This window comes from Cucumis melo, chromosome 6 (genome assembly GCF_025177605.1).
Source record: "Cucumis melo cultivar AY chromosome 6, USDA_Cmelo_AY_1.0, whole genome shotgun sequence".
NCBI lineage: Eukaryota > Viridiplantae > Streptophyta > Magnoliopsida > Cucurbitales > Cucurbitaceae > Cucumis > Cucumis melo.
In genome coordinates, this window is record NC_066862.1 from 36,189,950 (window position 1) to 36,198,678 (window position 8,729).

General features: G+C 32.9%; 1 protein-coding gene across 1 annotated transcript; it reads left to right on the forward strand.

The window, feature by feature from the left end:
* The first annotated feature begins 2,921 nt into the window (after positions 1 to 2,921).
* LOC127149763 (phytohormone-binding protein CSBP-like) lies at positions 2,922 to 4,038 on the forward strand. Its single transcript, XM_051085634.1, has 2 exons — positions 2,922 to 3,143; positions 3,665 to 4,038. Exons 1-2 carry the CDS (start codon positions 2,963 to 2,965, stop codon positions 4,036 to 4,038), a joined length of 555 nt encoding a protein of 184 aa, XP_050941591.1. The 5' UTR covers positions 2,922 to 2,962.
* Positions 4,039 to 8,729: the final 4,691 nt, after the last annotated feature.

The window sequence follows — 8,729 nt, forward strand, 5'->3', positions numbered from 1 at the left end:
AATGAAGGAAGAAATGACAGCTATTGAGAAGAATGGAACATGGAAAATGGTAGACTTACCAGAAGGAAAAAATGCAAATGGCTTGAAGTGGGTGTATAAGACGAAATTTGCTGCAGATGGGAGTTTAGAGAAGCAAAAAGCTCGTCTTGTGGCAATAGGATATGCACATCAACATGATATTGATTTTGAGGAAACTTTCTCTCCTGCAGCTCGTTTCGAAACAGTGAGGATTGTTCTAGCATTGGCAGCACAACAACAATGACCAATCTATCAATTTGATGTCAAGTCAGTCTTTCTTAATGGAGAACTGCAAGAAGAAGTCTATGTTGAAAAACCGGAAGGTTTTGTTAAAAAGGATAGGGAAGAAAAGGTGTATAAGTTAACAAAGGCATTGTATGGGTTGCAACAAGCTCCTCGGGCGTGGTATAGCAAAATCGACGGATATTTTCAACAAAATGGATTCAAAAGGAGTGCAAATGAGCCTACCTTGTATGAGAAAAAGGGAGGTAAAAATGATTTCATCATTGTTTGTCTTTATGTTGATGATATCATTTATACTAGTTCATCTAATTCTCTGGTTGCTGAGTTCAAATCACATATGAAGAATAAATTTGAGATGACAGATTTAGGTTTGCTGCATTTCTTTCTTGGTTTAGAAGTTTGTCAAACTGATGGTGGGATATTTATCTCACAAAAGAAGTATGCCAAGGATCTTCTCAAACAATTTGGTATGATCAATTGTAAGCCAGCAACTACACCAATGAATGTGAATAAGAAGCTGCAACAAAATGATGGTGTAGAGATGGCTGATGCACAGCGGTTTAGAAGCCTTGTTGGAGGCTTGATTTATCTAACTCATACCCGTCCCGATATTTCGTATTCTATTGGTGTGATTTCAAGGTTTATGCAATGTCCTTCAAGGGATCATTTCGGAGCAGCAAAGCGAGTTATGCAATACATTGCTGGAACTATAGAATATGGTATTTGGTACTCTAAAGTTTCTGATTTCAAATTATGCGGGTTCACAGACAGTGATTAGGCGAGCTCCTTGGATGATAGGCGAAGTGTTTCAGCGAATGTTTTCACTTTAGCGTCAGAAGTTATTACTTGGAGCTCGAAGAAACAAGCAATTGTTGCTTTATCATCTTTAGAAGCAGAATATGCTGCAGCAACTTCAGCAGCATGTCAGGCAATTTGGTTGCGAAGAATGCTAACAGAACTCCAACATGAGCAAGAGGGAGCAACTGTAATATTCCGCGACAATAAAGCAACGATCTCAATGACGAAAAATCCGACATTTCATAGCCGAACAAAGCACATTGATATTTTCTTTCATTTTATTTGTGATTTGGTTGCAAAGGAAGAAGTTTCTCTGTCATATTGCAGCACACATGAGCGTGGGCTGATATTCTGACAAAAGCTTTGTCAAAGGAGAAGTTCTGTTACTTTAGAGCTATGATGGGTATTAGCAAATTTGAATCAAGAGGAAGTATTGAAGACTGATTCAAATTACGTGATTATTTAAATTAATGTTTTTTAATTTATTTTCAGTTAACAGGTTAAGTTAAGTTAATTAGTGGGTAAGTGTTAAGTTAGTGGGCAAGTGGTGTAAGAACGTGTTTTTTATTTTTAGTAAGTGTCCGTTTTTTATAAGCCTTTAATAAGGCATTTTAATTGATTATTCTGATATGAAAAAAGAAAGGAGTTTTTTCTGGCCTGGCCTACTGAATTTTTGTTTATGTATCCATAAGTGTCTAAAATTTCTCCAACAAGGGGGAGAACTTCGGCACCAGTTCCTTAATCTGAAGATTGATGAGATAAATGATTATGGGGGAGATTTTTATCTAAACCATCTTTGAATTATACTAGTGATAAATTTTCCTGCAGTAGGATTATATCACTTAAAGGATAGAGTGAAGAATTGATATTTTAAACTCTATACTTAAGATCATAAGGTTGCAATTATAATTTATAATATAAAGTAATAAAAGCTCTGTTCTCGGATCAAGGACCACCTGGACGTAGATGTCATCGAACTGGGTTAACAATGTCTTGTGTTTCTACTTTGTCTCTACTTACTTGCACCGTTAGTTGTTCCTCTGTTGATTAACCGAAGAATCATCTCAAACTACTATCGTTGACGCTTTTCTTGTTTTATCGATATATATATCTACGAAATGGAAAAACTGTGTGACACACCCAATGTTCTCCATGTTTAATTTGGCACCCACCTCCATTTTTCTTCTGTTTATTTAGTTGAAATTATGGTAAAGATTTAAAAGACACCATAAATTTCATTTTATTGAGATGATAGAGAATATAAAAAAAAAAAAAAAGAAAAAACAATTTTAGTAAATTTAGTTGAAGGTATGTTGAATTTTAGTGGATGTTGCGTTGTGTGGTTTTATCCTCCTGTCTCTCTATAGAGTATGTTTTGCTTTATCTCCAGTTGTTGGATTATATGTTTTTGGTACCGTCTTCTTGTGGATTTTGGTGCTGTTCTTTTGTTTTATTGGTTTTTGGCTATTCCTAGCTTCCTACCTTCTAAGTTGTTAGTTTATTTGTTTTTGTGGAGGTCCAACTTTTCTTTTTTGTTTGTGTGGTAAAATAGTGGAGAGCACAAATTCTTCATGGCTGATGTGATACATAACAGATATGGATACATAACAGATAATACATAACACAAATTCTTCATACCGCTTTTGTAACAGTCTTCACAATTAATTTGGCATGATCCACAAGTCTCATCATTTTCCAAAGCAGCTAACATATAAAAGGAAACAAAATAACGTCAGTAACAATGCATGAAAGCCATTTGTTTATCCTCTACACAACTGTTGAATCCCTTACTACATATATGTATATATATCTCATCCTTTATAACACAAAAATGAAAACTGATTTCTTTAATTTGGAACTTTCAGTACAGGCATTATAAATAAAGGCTAAAGAAATCAAAGCCATGGTTAAGGAGGTTGAAGCTGAAGCAAAACTTAGGGTTGGAATTGAAACTCTTTGGAAAGCTTTGGTCAAAGACTTGAGATTTATTGTTCCAAAGCTCATGCCCAACTCTGTTGAAAAAGTTGAGCTCATTCATGGAGATGGTGGCCTTGGCTCTGTCTTGCTCTTCCATCTTGTACATGGTGAGTAAGTTGATTTGGTTTTTTCTTTTCTTTTCATTTTTCCCTTTCTATACTTAATTTCTTTACTACTTTTTCATCTAATTAATATTTGTCAATTGTGAGTACTAGATTAGATTTTGGCTGTAATTAAATTATCGCCAAATCAAAAAATTCTCGAAGTTGATTAATTAGCAATAACTTAATATTTTCATTATTATATATATATACTCAAATTAAAACTACAATATTAATCCAAATGATCTAATGTTATGTATATAAAAGGGGTTTTACAGTGGGAATGTTAGTTTAAAAAGAAAAAAGAAAGTAATTAAAATGTCATTTTCATTCCTGATATACTTTAAATTTTCTTTCATTTTAGATCCTTTATTTTCAATAAATCTAAATTTATTACGTCCTTTAAATTTAATTGTTATTGAAATTAGTTGAATAGTAACAATCATTTTATATGATATGTTTTCAATAATCCAAATATTGAAAGGAAGATTTGAGAGTATTGAAAAAGAAGAATATGATATTTACAGATGAGGAGATGATGAAAAGGCAAAAGGAAAAGATAGTGAAACTTGATGAAACAAAGCATGAATTTGGGATAGAAGTGATGGAAGGGAACATATTGAAAAGAGGGTTTAGTTCTTTCAACACAACGTTCAAACTTTCTTCTATTAGTGAAAAGGAAACCCTCGTGGATTTCAAAGTTGTTTATGAAACTGAACTGGGTGATGATGAAGTTGAACAATCTCACTTAGAGAAAGTGGCAACTTCCACGTCTCTTTCTTTTTTCCAACTCTTGGAAAACTTTCTTCTTGATTCATCATCGTATGATGTGTTTGGGCCCCAAACGAAGGATACATTTGCAGTCTGGATTATGGAAATCCTAGTTTTAGGGTTTCAATAATCCTTACTTTTTTTAATCCTTTTGTAATTTTTGGCAGTTCCCCTTCTACTGTTCGACACTCCTCCTCTCGCTCCTTTTTACTCCAGGTAAACTTTCTTTGACCCTCCTTCTCATAATCCTTCTCCCTTCTCCAAATCCTTTATCTGTTCCCATCTTTGTATTGTCATCCCTCTCCGAATCCCATCTCTCTAACTCACGCCTACTTTTTCTTTTTCCGAATGCTTTCTCCAAATCCCAAATATGAAACACTTCTCCTTCTCCATGTTGTTGGTTTTATTGAATGCTCGGTTTCCACAACTTGCCTCCAATTCTCTTCACCTTCTCTATCCTTGGTTTCATTGAAGGCTTGGTTTCCACACCTTGCCTCCGAAACCTTTCTCCTTCTTTGTCGTTGGTTTTGTTGAAAGCTGGGTTTCCACTCCTTGCCTTTGAAATCAGCCTTCCTTACATGTCCGAAGAGGGTTCTCTGTGAACATGCAAAAAGGTCTCTTTCCTTGCTGCTCCGGCTTCCCCTTGTTGCTCCGACTTCCCCCTTGCAACTCGTATTTGTGTCTTGTAATGTCTGTACGAACTTTTTCTACTTCTATTGTTGGATCCAGAGAATGGTAGGGGTGTTGGTGGTTTGAGCACGATATGGATGGAAGTTATTCTTTCGGTTTGAATCCCAAACCTTATAGCCAAGGATGAGAACTAATTCTGATATTTCACAGTTCTTTTTTCATATTTGTATGTTAATGTTTTATGCAGTTGTGTGATTTGTTCTGGAAAGATATGATAAAATTTTGGTGGTTGTTTTCTTATAATGTAATCTCTCACGGGCATGTTCAATTCAGAATTGAGATATTGTTGTTGTTCAATTTCTTTTTATAAGGTGTAACATTTATAAATTTAAAATCCTATTTTAATTTGGTCCACTTTAATTTATCAACGTTTTCAAAATGAGATTTTGGTCAATGTGCTTTCAAACAATCACTATTTTAATTTGGTGGTAGATTAAGTAAGTTCAATTCTTTTTGGTAAGTATTTTTTCATAACATATACCTATTTTGATATTTTATATCTTTAAATTAAGGTATTCTTTTAACAACACAATTAAGTTGTATAGAAATCTGGATTAAAATTTTGCAAAAGAAAACATTTATCAGATATGAATATCAAAGATTTGAAAACTTATGCATTATGAAGTAAGATGAATAAATTACACAAAGTCAAATTTTTAGATGTATATCGTAAATAAATTTTAATGTTTGAAGACTGATATAGCCTTTTTACTGTCATTTGTAAATAGTCAATCAAATGAAATTTATACTATAACGATCAATACTACCTGTACGGGAAGCACAAAAATTAGTTTCTCGAGTTAATAATTTAGTTAAAGTGATAAATTGGGGGGAGGGGTGGCTTGAGTTGAAATTGGATTGCGAGAAAGTAAATAGCATGATTGAAACAAAGAAAACATGAAAAGATTCAACATAAAGATGCCTAACTTGGGTTATAACGATCTCTCCTTGTCTATGGAATTTATTCATCAAACGATCATTACTTGTCTATATGCAGGATTCACTTAACCAATTCAATTAATTAAGATAATTAAATATTATCCCCAAGGTTCTGATTGTTCCAATCCAAAACGGTTAAACTTGCATTGTCACACCCCGCCCTATACACGTCCTTGAGGTATGCGAGACGCGACGTGACTTGAGCATCCTTGATGCGTTTAAACACCAAAGACACTCAGTCTTAAAGTCCTTAATCTTTAATTAAGCATCTACTCTTTTATTGTTGGAATTTATGTCCTAAAACTCGTAGTTTGTAGTTAAATTTTATTCTATTCAATAAAGTGATAAACTAAGATACATATGCTATCTATCCAGAGGTTATCTAGTGTAGACTTGAACTTTATGTAGAGACATAAACGTGGACAAAGTTTGAGTAACGGTCTATAGTGTATGAATAAGGTTGGGTGCCTTATTCTGGGTGTTGCCACATGTCCAAGACGACACAGAGCAGCCGACGTCCTCAAAATGGGTTAGTTTCAAAACAAAATAGGAGTCGCCACCAATTTTTTTTATGGTGTGATTGGACATCGAAATAAAGTAAACAATTTGAAAATAAAATCATAAAAAAATAACCTGCGAAAACTAGAGTTGAGTTTGGGAGTCATTTGTGTATGAGAAAGGTGTTAGCATCCCACAACACCCGTTTAGAAAACAGTGGTCAAATTCCAAATATTGAATTGAAAATATTCTTTAATTTCTTTAAAAACTAATGTCTTATTTTACCCCTCATTGTTCCAATATTTGAAACAATGATCTCATAAAATAAGTGGAAAACATTCCATCAATTAGACTATGTTGAAAAAAATCTTCCCGCCTCAAGAAAGTAAGAAATTAGTACAATTTCTCAAAATCTGTCATATGAATAGCCTTCTAATAGAAAGATTTTTTTAAAACATTAATTAAAATCATTTTTTCTTGGGATCAAATCTTGGACTCCTAAAGATGTGATCCCTCGTATCTTTGAAAAATGGTACAAGTTATTAGAAAAGATTGATTAAGAAACTTTATGAAATCATAGATTAAGTTTTGAATGTTTGAAAAACATAAAAAAAATTGTAACTTTAAAAGAAAAAAAAATCTAAATGATAAAAAAAAGAAGTTTTGTGAAATGTTTTAAAACTTGGATAATTTTAAGTTATAAAGATTTTAAAACATCGAGAATTTTAATTATAAGGAGTTGAAAATTTTAAATAGGAAACAAAATGAGGCTTGTAAAGTAGAAATAAACAAGAGTAAAGAAGCATCATAATAAATTATGCAAACATAAAATAACATTTTGGGATTTTAATAAAAACATATTAGAGATCGATCTAAGACTTCCAAAGAATCGATTTCCTCACCGCAAGAATTCTATGAAATTGGACTCCCAAATTTTCTAGATTTCATCGTCTGACTTTTTAAATAAAAAAATAATTTAAAATGTTAACAAACTTAAAAATTATTAACAATAACATGTTAAATTGACCACAAAAGAGGGGAAAAACAAAATATTAAATAACATATAAAAGACAAGAACATATTAAAGAAGCAATAATCAAGTTGAGAAAATACTAATGAAGCAATAATGAACGCTATTGAAAAAACAGTGAGATAATCAATCAAACCTTCAGTTAATACTAAACCTATAGACTGTTGTAATAGCTAGAGGGACAGCAGAAGAGATAAACACAAGAAACTTTGTTAACCTAGTTCGGCCAATAATGCCTACGTCTGAGGAGTTACGCACAACCCTGATAAGTAATTTTATTAAGATTCACACTTCGTCAAAATACATTGATACAGTAGAAGACTCTGTTCAACTATATGACTATTTGATATGACAAACAACTTTAAGCTTCAGGCTCCCCCTGAATATGTGAGTATCCCGTCTCAACGTTGTCTGACTTCAGGCTCCCCCTGTCTTCATCCGTGAATCTTCTCAACGATTCCTTCATACTCTTCTGATGAATACGATGATTACACAAATCACCATCTTGTCTTTATCATTACTCATCAATTAATATCAACTTAGACCAACATGTTGATCTTATAGACATAAGATCATACTGTCTTTTCGTTCCTGTATCTTCTGCAATCAATTCTTCGTTAACCTTCAACAGTGAATGATCTTTTTAATATTTTTCGCTCACGAACACTGTATTCGAAAACCCTATTTATACATATAAGATTAAGATTTATATGTATAAAATCTTATTTGTTCAAAGATAATTAGCAATATTCCTAAAATAAAGGAGAATCTTTTATCTTTTTGTAACTAAATAACTCATTAATAAAAGATAATCTTATAAAATAAGATAAAGGAGAATCTTTTATCTTTTTGGTATTAAATAAAAGATAATCTCATAAAATCTTTTTGACAAAATCCCAACAAACTCCCCCTTTTGTCAAAAAGAGGAGATTTCTTTTCAAATTCAAGTGAATGCATCTCAGAGAATTCTCATAAAGCAACATTAAGAAATTGTCTATATTCAACCACATAATAGCATAGCAGATCAACACAATCATCATTTCATTTCTTTTTTCATTTCTTTACCTTGTAGCCAGTATTCAAAACAACATCTGAACTGCACATCTTCAGCATAAACAGCAACATAAACAGCTTCAGAATATTGGCATGCAATAACTACTCCTGCCCCCTTTCTTCAAAACTTCTCCCCCTTTGAATAGAAAAGAAATACTACTCCCGATCTGAAGCACCAGTGTCTTCATGTGACGAACAAGAAAGTCAAACCTCCAACCTTCCATCAGATAGCAAATTTATAGATGTAGAAAGAGCTTGAGATTCAGCTGTAACGTATTAATTATTTTGGAGGCTAAGTCACGATAAACAAAGAACCTTTTAGCATTCTCATCTACATCATCAGTGTCAAACAGACGGGAGTTCCTAGAAGGTCTTATATCATGTTCTATATTAGAAACATGACTTCCTTGAAATAGCCTGTAGCTTAATGACAATGTCTTTGGGTCAGGATCAGGAGCATCATTTGGAGTTGGGATATTAGCATTCAGATGAACCATATATCAACAAGAAATCAACAAACACCATCAAACTGACAATAGTCAAAACTAAACCCATTGCAGAAGTTAAAACATACACACCAGAAACTGCATCACCCGAAGCATCAAAACACA